At 38.2% G+C, this 22774-nt stretch overlaps 1 protein-coding gene across 1 annotated transcript in view; it reads right to left on the bottom strand.

The window, feature by feature from the left end:
* UBXN4 (UBX domain protein 4) overlaps positions 1-22041 on the bottom strand; it is a 51345-nt gene extending 29304 nt beyond the window's left edge. The window contains exons 1-5 of the mRNA XM_045782861.2: positions 21853-22041; positions 14413-14515; positions 11213-11241; positions 10578-10696; positions 9765-9939 (exon numbers count right to left, since the gene is read on the bottom strand). Coding sequence (XP_045638817.2) covers positions 9765-9939; positions 10578-10696; positions 11213-11241; positions 14413-14515; positions 21853-21934 — 508 coding nt within the window. The 5' untranslated portion in view covers positions 21935-22041. The remainder of the gene's footprint in view (positions 1-9764; positions 9940-10577; positions 10697-11212; positions 11242-14412; positions 14516-21852) is intronic.
* Positions 22042-22774: the final 733 nt, after the last annotated feature.

Genomic DNA, 22774 nt, shown 5'->3' with positions numbered 1-22774 from the left:
GAGCACATAGTGGAGAGGTGAGTTGCTCATCTCAGATTGTGTCCCCAGGGAGGCAGCATTGACAGACAGACCCCTCCAGAAACAAAGGAACTGGCCAGCACCATTTCCCTCCCTCACTACTCAGCATAAACACAGCCACCAGTGGGAAACAACACAGCCCCCACACTTGCTACCTAACTTGCTTACAACAAGCCCTGCCACCCTGCCCCCTCATGCTCTGGAAAAACTACCCTTCCCAGTCACATTTGCCTCAGTCCCGGCATGGTGAACACCCTTTCCTGAAAGATCTGCCCAACTCCCTGCTCACACCACATCTCCTAGCCCCCGAGTATAGTGAGGACTCAATTCTGGCAGCAGTGGTGACAGGTCTCATTTCACAAGCAGACCAGGGCACAGCTAGTTAAAACTCACCACTTTCAGGCCAGGAACCAAACACTGTCCACAAACGATGAAGAGACAAAGAGAGCATCGCAGACAACTGGCCTGAAGCATAATGCAGCCAGGTCACAACAGAGTGCACAAAGCACACACTGGACACACTCCCAGAAACACAGACCCTGGGGAACAGAGGACGCTACACCGCAGGGCACTACAGGACCTCTTCTTCATTAAACCATTCCCCTCAAGAACAGAAGACGTAGCAGACTTTCCTAACACACAGAAACAGGCACAGAGACTTAAACAAGATGTGAAGACAGAGGAATCTGTCCCAAATAAAAGAACAGGACAAGGCCACAGCTGGAGATCTAAGCAAAACAGATATCAGTAACATGACTGATGGAGAATTTAAAGCAATGATCGTAAGGATACTCACAGGACTTGAGAAAAGAATAGAGGACATCATTGACCATTAACACAGAAATAAGAAATAACACAGCAGAGGGTTGCCTGGGTGGCTCAGTCAGTTAGGCAGCTACCTTCAGCTCAGGTCATGATCTCAGAGTCCTGGGATCAAGCCCTGCCTCGAGCTCCCTGCACAACAAGGAGTCTGCTTCTCCCTCTGCCACTCCCCCTCACTCATGCATGCATGCATGCTCTCTCTCTCTCAAATAAATAAAATCTTTAAAAAAAAGAAAGAAAGAACATAGCAGAGATAAATGGCTCAATAAACAAAAGGAGAAACACACTTGATGGAATGAACAGCACACTGGAAGAAGCAGAGGAATGAATTAATAACCTAGGAGACAAGAGTAATGGAAAGTAATCAAACCGAACAAAAGCAAGAAAAAAGAATTATGCAAAACGAGAATAGACTTAGGGAACTCAGCGACACCATCAAACATAAAATTCGTATTACAGGGGTCCCAGAAGAAGGAGAGAGAGAAAAGGGGGCAGAGAATTTATGTGAAGAAATAATAGCTGAAAACGTCCCAAATCTGGGGAAGGAAACAGATCTCCAGATACAGGATGCACAGAGAACCCTCAACAAAATCAATAAAAGTAGATCCACATGAAGACATATGGCAAAATGCAGAAAGAGAGAAAAAATATTAAGGGGTGCCTGTCTGGCTCAATCAGTAGAGTGTGTAACTCTTGATCTCAGGGCTGTAGGTTTGAGCCCCACATTGGGTATAGAGATTACTCAAAAATAAAATCTTAAAAGAAGAAAAGAAAAGAAAAAATATTAAGCATCAAGACAAAAGAAGACAGTTATATACAAAGGAAACACCATATGGCAATCAGGGCATTTTTCACCAGAAACATTCCAAGCCAGAAAGGAGTGACACGATATATTCAAAGTGCTGAAAGGCAAAAACCTGCAGCTAGGAATACTCTATCTAGCAAGGCTATCATTCAGAAAAGAGGAGATAAAGAGTTTCTCAGACAAACAAAAACTAAAGGAGCTCATGACTGCTACACCAGCCCTGCAAGTAACATTAAAAGGGAACTCTGAGTGGAAAGGAAAGACCAAAAATGACAGTATGAAGGTAGGAAACACAAAAGTAGTAAAAATGAATATTTATGTAAAAAAATCAGTCAAGGAGTTCACAAAATAAAATGAGGCAAAATATAACACCAAATACCTGAAACATGGGGAGGAAAATTGGTTCAAACTTAACCACCATCAACTTTAAAACAGACTACAGATATATACAGAAGATCTTATGTACAAAGCTAATGAAAATCACCAATCAAAAAACCACTAAATAAGCAAAGAAAAAAAATAAAGAAATCCAAATATGTCACTGAAGAAAATCAGCAAACCATGAAAGAGAGAAAGACAAGGATCAGAGAAAATCTTTAGAAACAAACACAAAACAAGTAATAAACTGGCAATAAATACATATCTATCAATAATTACTTTGAATGTAAATGGACTACAACCCCAATCAAAAGACAAAGTGTGACAGAATGGATAAAAAAATAAGACCCATCTATATGCTGCCTATAAGAGACTCAACTTAGACCTAAATACACTTGCACTGAAAATGAGGGGATGGGGTGCTTGAGTGGCTCAGTCAGTTAAGTGTCTGCCTTCAGCTCAGGTCATGATTCCAGAGTCCTGGGACTGAGCCCCGCATGGGGCTCCCTGCTCAACAGGGAGTCTGCTTCTCCCTCTCCTTCTGCCCCTTCCCCTGCTCATGCTCTCTCTTTCAAATAAATAAAATCTTAAAAAAAAAAAAAAAAGTGAGGAGATGAAGAAACATTTATCATACAAATGGATGTCAAAATAAAGCTAGAGTAGCAATACTTATATTAGACAAAATAGACTTTAAAACAAAGACTACAATGACACAAAGAAGGACACTATATAATAATAAAGGGGACAATCCAATAAGAAAATATAGTAATTATAAATATTCATGTATCCAACATGGAAGTACTCAAATACATAAAACAGTTAATAATAAACATAAAGGAACTAATCAATAATAATACAATAATAGTAGAGGACTTGAACACCCCAATTATATCTTTGGACAGATCATCTAAACAGAATATCAACAAGGAAACAATGGCTTTGAATGACACACTGAACCAGATGGATTTTTTTTCTTTCAAGATATTTATTTAAATTCAAATTAGTTAACATATAGTGTAATATTAGTTTCAGGGGTAGAATTTAGTGATTCATCACCTGCATATAATACCCAGTGCTCATTACAACAAGTGCCCATCACCCATTTAATCCATCCCCCCACCTACCTCCCCACCAGCAACCCTCAGTTTGTTCTCTATAGTTAAGAGTCTTCTATGGTTTGCCTCCCTCTCTGTTTTTATCTTATTTTAATTTTCCTTCCCTTCCCCTAAGTTCATCTGTTTTGTTTCTTAAATTCCACATGAGTGAAATCATATGGTATTTGTCTTTCTCTTACTTCACTTAGCATAATACACTCTAGTTCCATCCATGTCATTGCAAATGGCAAGATTTCATTCTTTTTGATGGCTGAATAAGATTCCATTGTGTGTGTGTGTGTGTGTGTATGCCACATCTTTATCCATTCATCCATCAATGGACATTTGGGCTCTTTCCATATTCTGGCTACTGTGGATAGTGCTGCTATGGAGGTTCCTCAAAAAGTAAAAAACAGACCTACCCTATGACCCAGCAATTGCACTACTAAGTATTTATCCAAAGAATACAAAAACAGTGATTCAAAGGGGCATACACACCCAATGAACCAAATGGATTTAACAGATATATCAAGAACATTCCATCCTAAAGCAGCACGACACACATTCTTTTGAAACATTCTCTAGAAGAGATCACATTATTAGGCCACAAAACAAGCCTCAACAAATTCAAAAACACTTAAGTCATACTGTGCATCTTGTCTGACCATAGCACTATGAAACTAGAAGTCAACCACAAGAAAAAATCTGGAAAGACCACAAATACATGGAGGTTAAATAATATGCTACTGAACAATGAATGGGTCAAACCAGGAAATACAAGAAGAAATAAAAAGCACACAGAAACAAATCAAAATGTAAACACAATACTTCAAAACCTTTAGGATGCAGCAAAAGCAGTATTAAGAGGAATATTTATAGCAATACAAGCCTACCCAGAGAAGCAAGAAAAATCTCAAACAACCTAACCTTATACATAAAAAAGCAAAAAAAAAAGAACAACCAACAAAACCTAAAAGCAGCAGAAGGAAGGAAATAATACAGAGCAGAAATAAGTGAAATCGAAACTAAAAAACATGAGAACAGATCAATGAAATCAGGAGCTGGTTTTCTGGGGGAAAAAATCAGTAAAACTGATTAACCTCTAGTGAGACATAACAAGAAAAAAAGAGAAAGGACTCAAATACATAGAATCAACAAAGTGAGAGAAGAGAAATAACAACCAATGCCACAGAAATGCAAACAACTGTAAGAGAATATTGTAATAAAATATATGCCAACAAACTGAACAACCCAGAAGAAATGGATAAATACCTAGAACCATATAAACTACCAAAACAGAAACCGGAAGGAAAGAGAAAATTAGAACAGACCAACCACCAACAAAGAAACTGAATCAGTAATCGAAACACTCCCAAGAAACAAAAAGTCCAGGACCAGATGGCTTAACAGGCAAATTCTACCAAACATTTAAGGAAGAGTTAATACCTATTCTTCTCAAACAATTCCAAAAACTAGAAAAGGAAAGAAAACTTCCAAATATATTCCATGAGGCTAGCATTACCCTGATACCAAAACCAAATAGACAACAAACTAAAAGAAAACTACAGGCCAATATCTCTGATGAACACATATGCAAATATCCCCAACAAAATACTACTAAACTGAATACAACAATACATTAAAAAAAAAAAAATCATTCACCATGAAGTGCCTGGCTCAGCTGGCAGAACATGTGACTTTTTATCTCAGGGTCTAGTTCAAGCTCCACATGGGGGTACAGTTTACTTAGAGAAATAAAAAATAAAAAGAAATCATTCACCACAATCAAATGGGATTTATTCATGGGTTCCGAGGGGGCTCAACATTCACATATCAATCAACGTGATACACCACATCAATACAGAGAAAGGATAAGAACCACATAATCATGTCAATAGAGAAAAAGCATATGACAAAGTACAACATCCATTCATGACAAAAAGTTTCAACAAAGTAAGTCTAGAGAGAACATACCTCAACATAATAAAGGCCATATATATATATAAAACTCACAGCTAATATTATCCTCAATGGGGAAAAAGCTTTTCCCCTAAGGTCAGGAACAAAATAAGGATGGCCACTGTCACCACTTTAATTCAACACAGTACTGGAAGTCCTAGCCTAGGCAATGAGACAACAAAAAGAAATAAAAGGCATCCAAAACGGCAAGGAAGAAGTAAAACTTTCACTATTTACAGATGACATGATATTAAATAGAGAAAACCCGAAAGACTCCACCAAATAACTGTTAGAACTGATAAATGAATTCAGTAAAGTTGCAGGTAACAAAACCATTGCACAGAAACCTGTTACATTTCTATGCACCAATGAAGCAGCAGAAAGAGAAATTAGGAACATAATCCCATTTCCAACTAGACTAAAAATAATTAAGATACCTAGGAACAAACCCAAAGAGGTGAAAGATCAGTACTCCCGAAAACTATAAAACACTGATGAAAGAAAGTGAAGATACACAGAGAAATGGAAAGATATGCTATGCCCACGGACTGAAAGAATAAGTATTAGTAAAATGTCTACACTACCAGGGCACCTGGGTGGCTCACAGTTGGTTGGGTGACTGCCTTTTGGCTCGGGTCACGATCCCAGGGTCCTGGGATTGAGCTCCGTATCAGGCTCCTTGCTCAGCAGGGAGCCTGCTTCTCCCTCTGCCCATGCCTGCTACTCTGCCTGCTTATGCTCTGTCAAATGAATAAGTAAAATCTTAAAAAAAAAAAAAAAAAAAGTCTATACTACCCAAAGTAATGTACACATTTAATACAGTCTCTATCAAAATACCAATAGCATTTTTCAACGAACTAGAACAAACAATCCTAAAATTTGTATGGAACTACAAAAAAGCCCCAAATAGTCAAAGCAATCTTGAAAAACAAAATTGGAGGCATCACAATTATGAACTCCAAATTATATCACAAAGCAGTAATAATCAAAACACTATAGTACTGACACAAAAATACACATAGATCAACAGAACACAACAGAAAACCAAAAATAAAGCTACAACTTATATGGTCAATTAATCTTCCACAGAGCAGGAAAAAATATGCAATGGGAAAAAGAATCTTCACCAAAAGGTGCTGGGAAAACTGGACAGCTACATGCAAAAGAATGAAACTGGGCCACTTTCTTACACCATACACAAAAACAAACTCAAAATGGATTGAAGACCCAAATGTGAGACCTGAAACCATAAAAATCCTAGAAGACAGCACAGGCAGTAGTTCTTCTGACATCAACTGTAACAACATCTTACTATATGTGTGTTCCAAGGCAAGGGAAACAAAAGCAAAAACTACTGGGACTACTCTGCATAGCAAAGTAAACAATCAACAAAACTAAAAGGCAACCTCTGGAATGGAAGAAGGTATTTGCAAAATGACATATCTGATAAAGGGTTAGTAACAAAAATACATAAAAAAACAAAAATTCAGCACCTATGGGGCAACTGGCTGGCTCACTTGGTGGAACACGAGACTCTTAATCTTGGGGTTGTGAGTTTGTGCCCCACACTAGGTATGAAGATTACTTAAAAATAAAACCTTAGGGGTGCCAGGGTAGTTCAGTCTGTTGGGCATCCAACTCTTGATTTCAGCTTGGGTCATGGTCTCAGGGTCATGGGGTCCAGGCCTGCATTGGACTCTGTGCTCAGCGGGGAGTCTGCTTGTCCCTCTCCCTCTCCCTCCACCCCTCCCCCCACTCACATGTACTCTTTAATACATAGAAATCTTAAAAAAAAATCTTAAAACCTCAACACCCCCAAAATGAATAATCCAATTAAAAAATCGGCAGAAGATATGAACAGACATTTCTCCAAAGAAGACATCCAAATGGCCAACATGTACATGAAAAGATGCTCATCATCACTTATTAGGGAAATGTAAATCAAACTAGACTGTGGTATCACCTCACACCTGTCAGAATGGCTAAAATAAAAAAGAAGTGTTGAAGAGAATACGGAGAAAGGGAAACCCTCTTGTACTATTGATGGGAATGCAAACTGGTGCAGCCACTCTGAAAAACAGTATGAAGGTTTCTTGAAAAGTTAAAAATAGAACTATCCTATGACCCAGCAATCGCACCACTGGGTATTTACTCAAAGAACACTAATTCAAAGGCATACATGTAACCCTATGTTTATAGCAGCATTATTTGTAATAGCCAAATTATGGAAACAGCTCAACGTCCACTGGCTGATGAATGGATAAAGAAGATGTGGTGTGTGTGTGTGTGTGTGTGTATATACACACACACACACACACACACACACACACACAATGGAATATTATTCAGCCGTTAAAAATGAAATCTTGCTATTTGCAACTGCATGGATAGAGCTAGAGAGTATAATGCTAAGTAAAGTAAGTCAGTCAGAGAATGACAAATACGGAATGATTTCACTCCTAAGGGGAATTTAAGAAACAAAACAAATGAGCAAAGGGAGAAAAAAGAGACACAAACCAAGAAACAGACTCTTAACTGTAAAGAACTGATGGTTACCAGAAGGGAGGTAGATGGGTGGGGGGATGGATGAAATAGGTGATGGGGATTAAGGACTACACTTGTGATGAGCACTGGGTGATTAAAATAAAAACTTTAAAAAAGAATGCAGTAAAATCAAGACTGTAGGAAGCTACAGAAAAAAAACCAGTGAGAATGGGAATCTATTTATGAAATGAAAAATAAGACTCAAAAAAAAAAAAGAAAGAAAAAGGAAAGACTCATCAAGCAATAATAATATACTGGACTCCAAATAAACAAAAATTTAATGTAATGTAAATATTGCCCACATAATTAATGATTAAAAGGAATAACTATTCAACTTTCTAGGTTTCTTAAGGGATACCGATTTGTGGGTTTGTTTGTTTTTTTTTTTTTTTTTTTTTTTACAGTTCTCATCTTTTAGGAGCACCTGCATGGCTCAGTCAGTTAAGTGACTGACTCTTGATTTCAGCTCAGATCTTGATCTCAGGGTCATGAGTTCAAGCCCCAAGTTGGGCTACAAAGAGCTACAAAAAGCTACAAAAACTGAGATTAGAGCTTCTACTCACACTTCAGGCAAGACAGAGTTTAAGTTAAAGTTAGTTAAGTGCCTACTGAAACAAAAGCATCAACACAGTTTGCAGGAATATAACAGTCTCCAGAGTGTCTACAACAATGTACAAGATAAAATCCAAAAATTTTTGACACACGATCCAACAGTTAAATGTCTGACTCTCGGTTTCAGCTCAGGTCATATTCTCAAGGGTCATGTACTCGGCTCCACACCCAGCAGGGAGTCTGCTTGAAAATTCTCTCCCTCTGCTCCTCCCTCCACTCGGGCATGCCCTCTCTATCTCAAATAAATAAATAAATAAATAAATAAATAAATAAATAAATCTTTAAAAAAAGAAAACAAAAGAAAAGAAAAGCTAGGGGAAATTTTTCAGGCTGAAAGAAAATGATACCAGAGGAAAACATATTCAAAAGGGAATGAAGAATTTGGCAATGATAAATAAGCAGGTAAATGTAAAAGATAAGTATCCTGCTACACAGCTGAATGGGCTACATTCACTATAGCATCCCTAGTTCTGTATGCATCCAGAATTTGAGAGATCTGTAGATGTAAAACCTCAAAATGAGACTACTAAAGAGGGGACCTGGCAGCTGTTCTGTGTAACTTCATAACTAGCACTAAAGTTAATGAGAAATTACAGGGCATCACATTTCACCTCAATACAAAGAAGAGTTTTTCTAAAAACTAGGACTTTGACAATAGGCTTCCTTGTAAGGTAATGAGCTTCCTGTCATCAAATAGAGGCTTGATAATTATCTATCTGGGATGCTAGAGCAGGATTATCTTTTAGGATACTAATCTACTAACTTCTTAATTTATCTAACTCTGTGTTGCCCAATACAAAGATATATTACACCAAGAAACTCTGAACACAATCCCTAATACGTAGTATAAATTTTCTCTTTTGCCTTTTTCTATGAACCCCTCTGCAGTCACATCTTATTTCCACAATTTTACAGTTATCTTTTAATTCTAATTTCTAAGAATACAAATACTATTTTTTAAGTGTGTATGGTATCTTATAGGTTATAAAAACAATTCCAAATATATTAGTACATTTGGACCTTTCAAAATCCTCTGGCCAGAAAGATATTTATAAAATTGTTAAGTGTCATGACAGTACCTGAACTATAGCACAGTAAAATAAATTATAGATCAACTATTCTGGACTGTTGCCTATCTGGATTTGAAAGGCATAGTCACTTGGGGGAATGGGATAGACCGGTGATGGGTAGTAAGGAGGGCACGTATTGTATGGTGCACTGGGTGTTATATGCAACTAATGAATCATCGAACTTTACATCGGAAACCAGGGATGTACTGTATGGTGACTAACATAATATAATAAAAAAACATTAAAATTAAAAAAAAGAAAGAAAGGCATAGTCACTGACTTTATCCTCTTCTGCCACTATATGACCAACACCTGTACTTAGGACAACCCTTAAATTTTAAGTTAAATGAATGTGACAGAGGAGAAACACATATTTTTATTTTTAAGGATATTAATCCCTGGCCTTTAAAACAAAGTGATGGAGTATTTCTACTATAAACAAAAGGGTACATTAAAATTTACCTGTTGCAGAATCTGACTTTCTATCAGAAGTGGGTGATGTCTCACAAAGCTCCACATTTCTAGACTGAGAGTTTTCAGAAGTGTTGTTTGGTTCACGTGAGGTGGGTGGAGATAAGACTGAACTTTCTGACCGGCTGCCATTTGCCACCGATGTTTCACCTTTTAATGAGTGCATCTAGGGAGAAAACACACTGGACTTTAATGAACAGGTAAGAATCTAAACCTACCTGGCAGATGAGGCCAAAATACAAGTCAGTTGTTTCTATAGGAGGGAAGAGTACTAAACTTTCTAAGTAGATGAATCTAAACTGTACAATCCTCAATATGGCATAATCACATTGTGGAATTCAACTACAATGTAACAAGAGCGTAAAAAGATTTTCAAAGCACACTGATTTTCCTTCAAATTAGAATTCAAGGAAAAAAGTTTCAAGCTATCTTAGCCATCTGCCCAAAGAGGATGCTAATGAGAAACTGACTAAATTCCTTAAAATGTGTCAAGCAGTACAGTTCGGGACCTTAATGTGCAACCTCTCTCTTGCAACAAAGTAATGGTGATGTGTATTAGTAGCTGAGTGAGGGAGAAAAGAAGGGATAGTAAGAAGTCACTCATTAGGGTCAAGTATTTATAACTTCACAGTGCTATTTTCAAAACCAATCCAGGAAAATAGTATTTACTACCTTTTAAGTTTAATGGCATGGCAGGTTCCTGATTATACAGAGCAGCTCCAAAAATATTCCAATGTCTGACATTGAAGTTTCTAACATACTATTTTCTCATGTTTATGACAAAGAAATTCTGTTCCTTCTCACCTGCTGGACTTTATGAATTCTGGTAACAAGTTCATCTGCAGAAACACTTCCTGCTATTACTTCCAAGGGAATTCCACTGTCTCCAATAAAGAAACTGGATGGAACACACACTACGGGATCTGTACAATTTAATTAAGTCTAACGACTCATGAAAAACAAGGGGATAATTTTATGAAATACTATTGATAACAAAACAAACCTTTGTGAATTTCACAATGTTATCAGCTAACATGTTTACCAAATAATTTCAACTACCTTATCATTATGGTTGTCATGCATGTGATAGATTAACTGATGTATGATTTATTTGTATTGTATAACTGAATGGAGAATATCCACTAAATTCCCCTCTATTGTAACTTTTACATCTATCTTGCCTCTTGACAACTTCTAACATTCCAAGCAAACTGCTCCATATTGCTTTCCAGATATTGAACATAAAAAAACCTCTCTATGATCCCCCGTGCTACAATGTATTATCTCAAAGGACACTTAGTAGCATAAAGTTTCCATAAACAAGAATGTAAGAGTTCCTAAATAAAAATGAATAATTTCAAAATGTCATGAATTAACCAAAAGAAAGGCAAATCCTCAAGCAAAATATGTATCAAACCAATTCCTTATTGAAAGGATACAGATTTGTGAAAATTGTAGGCAGGCTTCACTGTAAAACAAAATCAAACAGAAAATTACTAGATGCATGCATTTCCCAAATACTCTGTTTTTATAAAACTGAACCAATTAAAATGATTTTTCTGAAAGTACTAGCTCCTTTCGTAGTCATCAGTTGGAAGGAGAAAAGTGCAATTCTTATTTTACAGACCTTTTTTGGTTTGTTTTATAATGTTCAGATTAAAGAGCTACTTGCTCTTGCAACCCACAAACTGGTGGTTGGATCTGGTGACTAAAAATCAAGTTAGTATCTGTCATGTTGCTTCCTTAGCAGCAAGTATACCTGAATACAGTATCTTGTAACAAGAGTTTATAAATGCTTATGATTTACTTGTGCAAATGATAATACAGTACTTTGTAATAACAAATGATTCAAAACATTGCTAATTAAGCAATCATAAAAAAAGATACAAAAAAGTATATCAAAATGCTACCACTTTTGTAAAAAAGGGGAGGAAAATAAACAAGAACGTAAGAAAGAGGACAAAAATAAATTTTCTTGATTTGGTTACTCCAGAGAAGGGAACTGGGTTAGGGACAGGGATAGGTGAGACTTTATATTGTGATACAAGTAAGAGATACTAATCAATGTAGATCAATAATAGCAAGAATCAAATTAAAATTTCCAAGAATTAGAAATCTGTTTCATTATCTAAAAAAAAAACACAATTATCATAAAAACATCTAAAAATAGGAAAGTATAAGGAAAAAAATTACCGAGACCTACTTTCCCAAAAATAACCAAAGTAAGCTTTTTTTTAATAAGATTTATTTATTTTGGGGGTGGGGAAGGGCAAAGGAAGAGGAAAGAATCTTCAAGCAGACTCCCTGCTAAGCACAGACCCGACGCAGGGCTCTACCCCAGGACCCTGAGATCATGACCTGAGCTGAAATCGAGAGTGGGACCCTTAATCCACTGAGCCACCCAGGCAGGCGCCCCACCATTGTAAACTTCTGATGCATTTCCTACCAGTCTATTTTCAATGCAGGCTATCTCCATAAATAAATACACACTACAATGTTCCCAGAACATTAGATAATTTCATAATTATCATATAATAAATAAAATTTACTTTTCATCATTTAAAAGACACATTAGATTCTATTAGCAGGAAGTCCATAATGAAACAAACAGCAACCATCACTATACACAGGTATCCCTGCAACTGCTTTTAGAAATTTGTTTTTAAAAAAGAAAGAAAATAAATAAATAAATAAATTTGTTTTTAAAAATGCTAGATACAGAGCTCTTGGGTGGCTCAGCTGGTTAAGCGTCCGACTCTTGGTTTTGGCTCAGGTCATGATCTCAGGGATGTAAGATTAAGCCCTGCAACAGGCTCATCACTGGGCGTGGAGCCTACTTAAGATTCTCTCTCTCCCTCTCCTTCTGCCCCTCCCTCCACCCCTCTTTCTCTTCCTCTCTCTTTCTCAAAAAAAAAAAAAAAAAATTGCTAGATACATCAGTCTGTATATAACCTCAAGAACTCTGATATTCTCATTTCTTCCACGTTTCCAATATACCCCTACATTTCTCCTGCCATTACTGGTGCTTCTGGAAATAATGGACGATATAAATGACAGGATATAGATTAATATGGTAAGATTCTTTTTTTAAAGTATCAACAAATATACAGTTCAATAACTCCTGCTGTGAGGCAAACCACTATGATCTGTTTTATGACATTTTTAATACTGAACACTTTTAATAAAAAATTTACAAACTGGGGTACCTGGCTGGCTCAACCAGAAGAGCATGTGACTCTGGATCTCAGGGTCATGAGTTTGAGCCCCACATTGGGTGTAGAGATTACTTAAACAAATAAAATTAAAAAAAAAAACCAAAAACCTACACACTTACAGGTAAATTGCTAAACATTTTAATCTTGACAGTAATTTTCAACCATCATTCACTCATTCCGATATTATCAGTATCAAAAGGACAGGAATACCACTTCATAATTGCTAATGAATTAATGTTTCTAGGCACTGATCACTGATGCCTGCTGCTAACATCATAAAGCAAGACCACAGGTCATTATGTGCCTTCTAATGGAAGAATGGAAGACATACCACCATTTATGAAGTAGTCTTGATGGGGGAAAAAAAAAATCTAACCTGAATCGAACTGTCACTTTATAGGAAATAGAGGACAAAGGAACAAACTAGGTAACAGTAACAGGGATGCAGTCAACAAAACCCATACTGTAGGAAACTAAAGAACGAATGACCTAGTTTCTCCAAAATATTAACTGTAAAGAAAAGAGAGAGAGGGGGGAATCCTACAGACTAAATGAGACTTGAGAGAGAGCAACACATCACAACATGTGGACCTTGATGGATCCTGAACCAAACAAACTATAATAAATTAAGACTACAACTGTGACATAGATGAGACAACTGAAAATGTGAACAGTAGTTGGATATTTGCTATTAAGAAACTATTACTAATTTTTGAAGTATTACAGTTATGTTAAAAAATTAAGTTTTTCACGTACTAAATTTAGGTTAATGTTAAAAAGTATTTATCAGTGAAGTTACATGATAACTGAGATTTGCCTCAAAATTATATGGGATGAGTGGAAATGGGTCGGGGTATAGATGAAACAAGACTGACTGTAAGTTGATAATTACCAAAGTAGTTGACAAGTACATGGGAGTTCATTGCACTATTCACTTACTTTTGTATACGTTTGAAATTTTCTAAAAAAAAAAAAAAACCAAAAAAAAAACCAAACCATTTTTTGGGTGGGGGGCGGGGAGAAGGAATGGAGACTTGTGGACATCAAGAACCATGAGGGACCTAAAAAAGTCCTTAATCCTACTGAATTAAACAGCTTCATTCCCAAAAATAGGATCCAAAAGAGTGGTCAACCTTTCAGAGATAATCGATATACAATTTACAGTTACTTCCAAGTTCTTAGAAGCTGAGGATCACAGTTCTTTTGCATTTCTGGTGCATGTCACATTGCTGCTTGGTGGACCAGCAGAACTTAAGTTTTTCAGGAAGATACCATAATGTATTTGGAAAATGACAATCAGAATTTAAGGCCCCAATATGCCTTAGAGAAAAATCAACATTCTTATATTCTAAGAGTATCACCATAAATCACAACAAAAGACAATGGTTATAATAATTTAAAAATTAACACTTATATAAGCAAACCTTTTGGTATCGATTTTAATAGCAACAAAACTGTCTGAAGATGCTTCTGTAACTTTCTCATCTTCCCAACTTGCAGCCATCTGTGTAGACTGCTCATCATCACCTGTAAAACATTTCAAGGATACTTATAAGGCCAATAACTGCTGATTCTTTTCCCTTGGAATATGGAATTTCAAATAAAATATAATTCCACAAATACTACAAATAAATTGGTATTTTCTACCAAGTTTGAAAACTCAAGTATTCCCATAAAATGAAAAGCATGATTATATGTACTGTTAACATTATAAAAAGTATAAAGAAAAACAGCGCAGGCTGCTAAAAAAAAAAAAAAAAGGATATAATGAAAAAGAATGAAGCTATCTAGATTTTACAAAACATTTTCTTAAAAAAAACAAGCAAATTATGAAGCAAATAGTATCACAATAATTGGAAGTCATTGTAGAAATGTACAGCGGCTATTCTGGCTTTTGTACATGTGATTTTAGGAAATAAATGCACAACACTCTTCCTTTATGTAGCACTTTTCTGTCGCGCTCAATGTCCCCACACCACAGCATCATTCCCCATCACAATTTTGGACTTGCCTTTTATTATAGGTATGCTAATTTTAAAAGATATGCTGATCCAGAGGCGCCTGACTGGCTCAGTTGGTTAAGTGTCCACCCTTGATTTCCGCTCGGGTCATGATCTCAGGGTTTTGAGATCGAGACCTGAGATGGGCTCCGCGCTCAGCAGGAGTCCGCTTCTCTCTCTCTTCCTTTCCCTCTGCACCCCCCTGCTCTCATGTGTGCATGTATGCTCTCTCTCTGTAAAATAAATCTTAGAAAAAATAAGTTATGCTGATCCAAAAGTTATCTACGGTGATAGAATTCAGCATAGTGGTTACCTGGGCGGAGGTGCTACTGACTGGGAAAGAGCGTGAAGGAGCCTTCTGGGGGTGGTGGAAATATTTATATCTTAACTGGATGAGAGTTACATGAGTGTGTTAATATATAAAAATTCATTGAGCTGCTCACTTAATATATTTCACTTAATATACTGTATGTCATACTTCAATGACAAAATCAAGATATTACTTCCTTTTTAGACTTGTAATGTCTAGACTTTGATATGATCTCTTATTGGTGGGCAGAAGGAAACTTACCCGTGTAAGTCAATGAAAAATACTTGTGACGTTTAGCAGAGCTAAGTGCTTTCTCAAAGGTGAACAACCTCTGCCAATTTACAGATTAAATAAGTTCTCAGGTCACATTTTTGTTTACCAAAAATGAGATAATTCTGTATCTATTCTTCCATAAAGCGTTTTCTTCTCATGTGTAGCCCCTTTTCCCTATTTAATCTACCCTCAGCCTTCCTCATCTCAGTTACCCATTTAAGGTAACTCCATCCCTTCCATTTTTAGGCCAAAAACTAGTTATCTTTTACTTCAGTTGACTCTATCTCCAAAATATACCCAGAATGTAACTATTTCTTACCACTTTCACTGCTACCACCCTGATTTAAGCTACCACATCTCACCCAGATGATTACAATAGCCTCCTAACTGTTCTCCCTGCTTAATCTAACCCCCCTTCCACTCCCGTGCCAATCAATATAGCTTTTACTGTATCTTTAAAATACCACAAATAAGTCTGAAAAATCATCCAGCACCTTGCTATTACTGTAGCTGGACAACTTAGATCTTATTCATCAGCCTGTTGAACCCTTCCTTTTTCAGAAACACAGATACTATCCAGAAATTTTGATATCCTTGTTTTTAACTGTTGTGGCTTGCTAAATCAAAGCAGCTGAGTTTGATACAAGTCCAATGTCATTTCCTTCAAGAATTAACTCATCTTTCTGGACTTGAGACACTGAACAAACAATACTTGGCCTCATCTAAACCCCACAGATGTGTTTTTCACCCAAGAAATTTCAGACTTCAATAAGAGAACCATTCTCCTGAATAACAATGTTGATGGGGAAGTGACCAAAGACCTCATCTTGTAAGGGAAGCCTAGTTTAGCCCCCTTGATCATGTGGGTTTTTTTTTTTTTCTTTTTCTTTTTTTAGTCTCTACACCATCATGGGGCTCAAACTCATGACCCCAGGTCAAGAGTCACATACTCTATCAACTGGGCCAGCCAAGAGCACCTCCTCCCCCAGATCATATACTGTACATGACTACAGGTAATGTGAATCGTAGCCAGTTATTTTTTATTTCCCCACCATTTGTCAACTTGGAGCCTCTTCTTTCTCCTTCCAAGGAGATGGAGTTCTACACTGATGTGATTGAAGTCCCTTCGCAGGGATCCTCCGGGGCCTTTCACAATAACCGTGCATCCCTTCATAGTGATGTCAACATTTTCTGGAATGCTAACAGTCTGACCTCTGACTGCAGTATATGTGACAAAGCTGTTCAGTCTATTCTTAACACGCCAACTCTGCTCAAAATTCTACAATGGCTCCCAATTTCCCTCACAGTAAAAGTCAAAGTCCCTACAAATGGCCTCATGCCTCCAGTTACCTCTCTGACCTCATTTCTCTTTACCTTTTTCCTATTCTACTAATACAGAAACACTCTTACTTTAACATCTTTGTACTAGTTGTTTCCTCTGCTTGGAATGTTCTTCCCTCAGATATTTACATGGTTAACACTCAATTCCCTTAAGTTCTTGTTCAAATATTACCTTCTCAATAAAGCCTTCACTACACACTACCTTAAAATGACAGCCTTTATGGGCAGCTGGCTGGCTCAGTCAGTAGAACATGCGACTCTTGATCTCAGGGTCATGAGCTCAAGTCCCACATATATATACAAATAAAAAATAAAATGACAGCCTTCAGACATTCCCAAAGTTCCCTAATTTCCTGGTCTTTTTCCCCCTGTAATACTTATGACCTTCTAATAGACTATGTGTTTTACTTTATTATATTTACTGTCTGTCTCCCTCAACTAGAATGCAGGCTCCATGACAGCAAGGATTGTTTTTTTACTTACTAATATAACTCAAATGCCTACAACACAACCTGGTACATGGTAAGTACCTGGCATAGAGCAAGCCCTCAATAAGTATTTTGTGGAATGAACAGCTAAATTTCTGTTATAGTAAGTATCTTGGCATACCTACAATAATTGACTAATGCTGCACATTTGAGTATATTCTATGTGAGATGAGATCCAGGAAAAGGAGCTTGACAAATCTGGCCATGGAAAAGTAAACAGGGACTATTAACGCATCCACAGACCAGGGCCATAAAGAATGCCCATTAGCAGACTCCCAGATGTTGAGGAAGCAAACGGGGAAAACTATCATTTGCTGTGACATCATTCTGAGCACATCTTCAAACACTACGGGTGAGATGTCAAATTCCAAGTAAATGAAAAAATTAACAACCTAGAAAACAGCTATATGGAAACATTCTTACTACAAACAAGTCTTAGAGAAGGCTACGAGGCATGAAGGATCCTTTTTATTCATTCTTTTTTCATGCATTCACCATTTTATTCCACATTTACTTTGTCCTAGGCATTGGGCTATAAGCTAAATGTCAAACAAATGAGACACTGTCTGCCTTCAGTGGAGTTTAATGATCTAATGGTACAAAAAATGTACTTGTTTAGTACACAATTATAAATAATTATAATAATAAATACTGTGAAAAAAAGAACAGTTCTAAGAAAATAACGAGACCTTTTTAGATCAGTTAGGGAAGGCTTCTCTGGGGTGACACTTAAGGTAAGACCTAAAGGATGAAAAAGCTGAGCCGTGCTAAGAGCCAGAAGAGTTCAGTTAGCAGGATTTTATGTGTATGAAAAGGCCTGTGTGACTGGGAATGTCATGAACAACAGTGAACGTGAGACAAGAAGAAACTAAAGAGCTGAGAGTCAAAGATGACTCCCACACTACAGTTTATCCACCTGGATGTGAAAGTTGTGCCATTTACTAAATGTAAAACACCGGTGGGGAGAAAAACAAGTTCAGGCAGTAAATATACTTTTATGCTTGAGAATCCTATGAGGCATCTAAATGGGAATGACAAGTGGGTAGCTAGAAAAAAATCAAACTGCTCTTCTAATTAACACTGATCTAAAAATTTGGCATAACTTAAAACAATTCTAAATTTCAAACTTAATGTTAAGTGAAACTCATATTTTAGCATTTGTTCACTGCAGTGCATAAAGTTATAGAGCTGTTATCTAGTCTCCCAAGAGTCGTAAGTTAATGAGTACACCATTATTAAACATGAATTGCTGAAACTTCTGAGGTTGGTACTTTTTACTATGTTATACCATGTGAGGAGGGTCCCAAATATCACATCCCCACTAGCAGTATCCATCCATAACTCAGCCTTGTGGCAGCAACAGCTGCTTGACCAACAGAGATGTAAGGCTGAATGGAATTACTTAACTCACTGAGACCTACCTTAACTCTACGGAGTAAGATTATTAACTGCCAACTTCAATATCTTTAGTTTCTTATTAATCAGTATTAACTATGCTATGGAGTTAGGTCGGCCTAAAATTTTAGTAGAAAATGTTGTATCCTTGGTAATATCAGCGGTATCCAAAGTAAAGACACTTAAAAAGAACAACATAGGGGTATTGCCTCGCTAGCTCAGTAGGTAGAGCATGTGACTCTTGATCTCAGGGTTGTTGAGCTCGAGCCCCACGTGGGGTATAGAGATTTTTTAAAAAGCAAAATCTTCAAAACAAACAAACAAAAGAACAATACAAACTCAGAAGCACAGAGTTGCAGATCTTAGTACAGCGAGGAATTCCAACCCAGAAAACGTCAACTAGTCAAAATCTAAAAGCTTTTGTAGTCCATTTAAATGAAAAAAGGCAGTAAATAGTGTCTGTCATGAAAATTTTAGCCCACTAGCAACACTAGTCTGTGAATTGACACCTTTGCTTCAGGATCCTTGTCAGAATAGTCTACCTTCCCAAGAACAGAATCAAAATCTTCAGTTTTATTTCTTTCAGTTTACATTAGTCATAATACTTTGAAAATACTTGCTAAATTCTTGTCTGAATAGTAATCTCTCCAGTTTTAATCCTACAATTTTAATTCATCCATGAAAATTTCACTAAATATAAACAACTTGCCTAAAGTGCTTCCCACTTGAGGGGTTATGTGAAACAAAGTATACCCTTCAGACTACTTCTTCCAGCCTTAAAGATATCTTTTTAATTTTCTACTGAGTTGGTTTATCATTGCCGAGGTATCCCATCTAAGAAAATCATGAGTTCTGGCTATGAACAAAGGTCTAGGTTGCAGTTTCAAGACCCCACTGTCTACATATTCCTGGAGTGAAACTAATCCTACCTAGTGCTGGAGATTAACTCCCTAAAACTCTAGAAAAGCCAACAGTATTTTGAACAGGTCAAGGGACAAACTCCTTTGACAGACTGCTAACAGTCTTCCTACAAACATTCAACAAACATTCAACAGTCATTGATAGTCTACAAAAATATAATATCTGCTCATCACTAAAAAGTTAATTGAAGGTGTATATATATATATACACACAGAGCCCCCAAAGACTTCTAACTTTATTTTGCTATAGCAGTAATTCGCACTGCTGTTTCCAAATGTTTGTTAATTAAATCTAGCATTTATTTCAAATTAACTATTTCACACAAAAATAACTTTTAGGAACATTTAGACACCATCAGTTATGTTTTTTGTTTAAAAAATGACTACCATCGGGGAACCTGGGTGGTTCAACTAGTTAAGTGTCTGACCTGATTTCAGCTTAGGTCATGATCTCAGGGTCCTGGGATCAAACCTGGCACTGGGCTCCCCACTCAGCTGGGAGGTGGCCTGAGGATTTCTCTCCTTCTCCCTCTGCCCCTCCCCTCTAAAATAAATAAATAAATCTTTTTAAAAAAATGACTACCATAATCCTAGCTTTCCTGACTTCTACACCAATTTCATTAATACATGAAGTCTACAGTTTCTCAGTTTTTTTCAAAAAACAAACAAACTCCCTCCCCCCAAACTTTTTTGAAGCTGCTAAAAAAATTTTTGTCAAGACAAGATGGAAATACTTTTTGTGACCCTGGTGCAGGTCATTTAACTACTGTGGACATAAATTTCCTCATCTATAAAATGGGTATAACAATACCTGTTCTACTTACCAAAAGAATCAACAGAGATTTTTTGTGAAAAACAACTTAAAATGTCTTAAAACTATTACTATACTCTTAATAAGAATAGTTAAGTATCATTTAATTTTCCTTTCCTTTTTAATCACTTTTTATCCCACTTTTTTCCTTACAAGATTACAGCAGTTATGTATGTATAATACAAATCTGAAACAGCATAAGAGGATCAAACTGCTCTTCTAATTAACAACACTGAACTAAAAATTTGGCATAATTTAAAACAATTATAAATTTCAAACTTAAGTGAAACTCATGTTTTAGCATTTGTTCACTGCAGCGCATAAAGTTAGAGCTGTTATCTAGTCTCCCAAGAGTCATAAGTTAATGAGTACACCGTTATTAAGCACAAATTGCTGAAATAATACACCTCAAATTAATAGAAGTCACGAACACTAATTTGGCTCATGTAATGAGAATAGCAAAACCATAGAGGCTTAGGTCTACTGTAAAGCTAGAAGATTTCTGTAATAAAATCGGGTAGTAATAAAAGACGGAGCAAAATAAGCCAGAGTAACACAGGATAAATGAGTTAACTCACGTTCTCGAAACTGTAGATATTAGACCAGGTAGACAACAAAAACGAACCAAGGACTGAACGTCTACTTCTAAACAAACGGTACAAAATCCAACTTGCAACAAAGCAAATATTCCACATTAGACCCTCTCCCCCTATATTATTTTTTTAAAAAAATCCAACCTATATAAAGCTCAAAAAGTTTGCGTTTCAGGAACGTACGACCGCCAGTAGCCGTGAACATCAGGGGGCTTCTCTTTGTTGCTTACCGATGACACAGCTTTCTTCCTGACAGTCCACAACTAATTACGAACCCAACTGCCTGTCGTATGGCCTGTTTCTATCCCCACCTAAACACTTAGGCTACACAAGTGTTAAGCATCCCAAAGTGGGTCCTAGGGGACAGACAGATCTACCGGGGTGCCCGAGAAGGGGCTGTTGGGGTCTATTTGCGCCAACTCCTTAGAGGGCGCAGCGGGGGTGCGCGGCTAGAGCCTGCTGGACGCGGCCCCGTGCCCCGCCAGAGCTGTAGGCGGGGCTCAGCGAGCTCTGGGGGCGAGGCGGGGACGGTGCCTCCTGCCGGGGTGCTGGGAGAAGCGGGAGCTCGGGGCTTCGGCAGGCCAGGGGTGCCCCAAACGGAACGGCGAATCCTGAGAAGCCAGGGACGGCAGCCTGGGCCTGTCGGAGCACGGAGGAAAGGCTGGGGGAAACCCTAGATTAGAGGTAGGCCGGAGGGGTGTCGGGTCACAACTTGGGCCCCCGCCCCCTTCACCTGCCACGAATACCACGAAGACCGCGCCGCTCCTCTTGGCCGACGCGATGGCGGCCGGAATGGCGCCCTGGAACCACAACATCGCTCTCCTCGGGCCCAAGCGCTCGCTCGAAGTGTTGTCGCCGCGATCCCGAAGCTGGCCCCGCCCTCTCCTTCGTCTGGCCCCGCGGCCCCCGCAGCCCCAGCTGGTCTGCCCCCCGCCTTCGCGCAAGCACGCAATCCCGTCAGCAGTCCCCTGGGACGCGCTAGCGCGCGGACCAGGCGCGCCCTCCGTCCCGTGACGCCACGCGCCGCCGTCGGCACCGCGCCCCAGTGCCTTGTCTCGTTGGCAAGTTGGTGTGCGCGCGCGGCCGCTAGGCCTCAGACCAATAAGTTCCGGAAGTGGAAAGGGCCGGTGGGAAAGATGACTAACCTCTGCGGCGCGTTGGCGACGCCTTCGTGACAGGCATGACGGGAATTGTAGTCATCTTAGGCTTCTTTTCCTCCTATGTGGAAAATGTAACTGTGGTTTCCGGGACACGGCTGAAGGGGGCAGTAGTGAAAGCCTTATCCCAATCTGTAAAGGGGAGGAGAGGACAAGGTGCTCACGGTCGAGGAGACGCTCTCCTTCGCCTCATTGAGACGTTAAGTATGGAGGAAGTCGTCCCCGCCCCGAGTTAAACCTTAATTGTGGACGATGTAATTCTTTATTCTGATTAGTGGCCATTGTGTGATAGGGTGGGTGTTTTTCTGTACGGTACTAAGTGGGCTTCGACTTGTGCTGAACTTAGCAGCTCAACCCTGAAGAAGAGAAAGGGTAAAAACCGCAACGTCAACCTCTGTAATACAATTCAGGCCATGTACCTGAGGGGAGATGTTGGTACGGCCTCCAGCAGTTTTCTAGTCGTTGGCCAGAAATCGTTCCAAAACCTCAAAACACTGG

The sequence above is a fragment of the Ursus americanus genome, chromosome 1, assembly GCF_024610735.1.
Source record: "Ursus americanus isolate L20-20 chromosome 1, mUrsAme1.1.p, whole genome shotgun sequence".
NCBI lineage: Eukaryota > Metazoa > Chordata > Mammalia > Carnivora > Ursidae > Ursus > Ursus americanus.
Note: the sequence above shows the minus strand (reverse complement) of the source record. Positions and strands in the feature narration are given on the sequence as shown.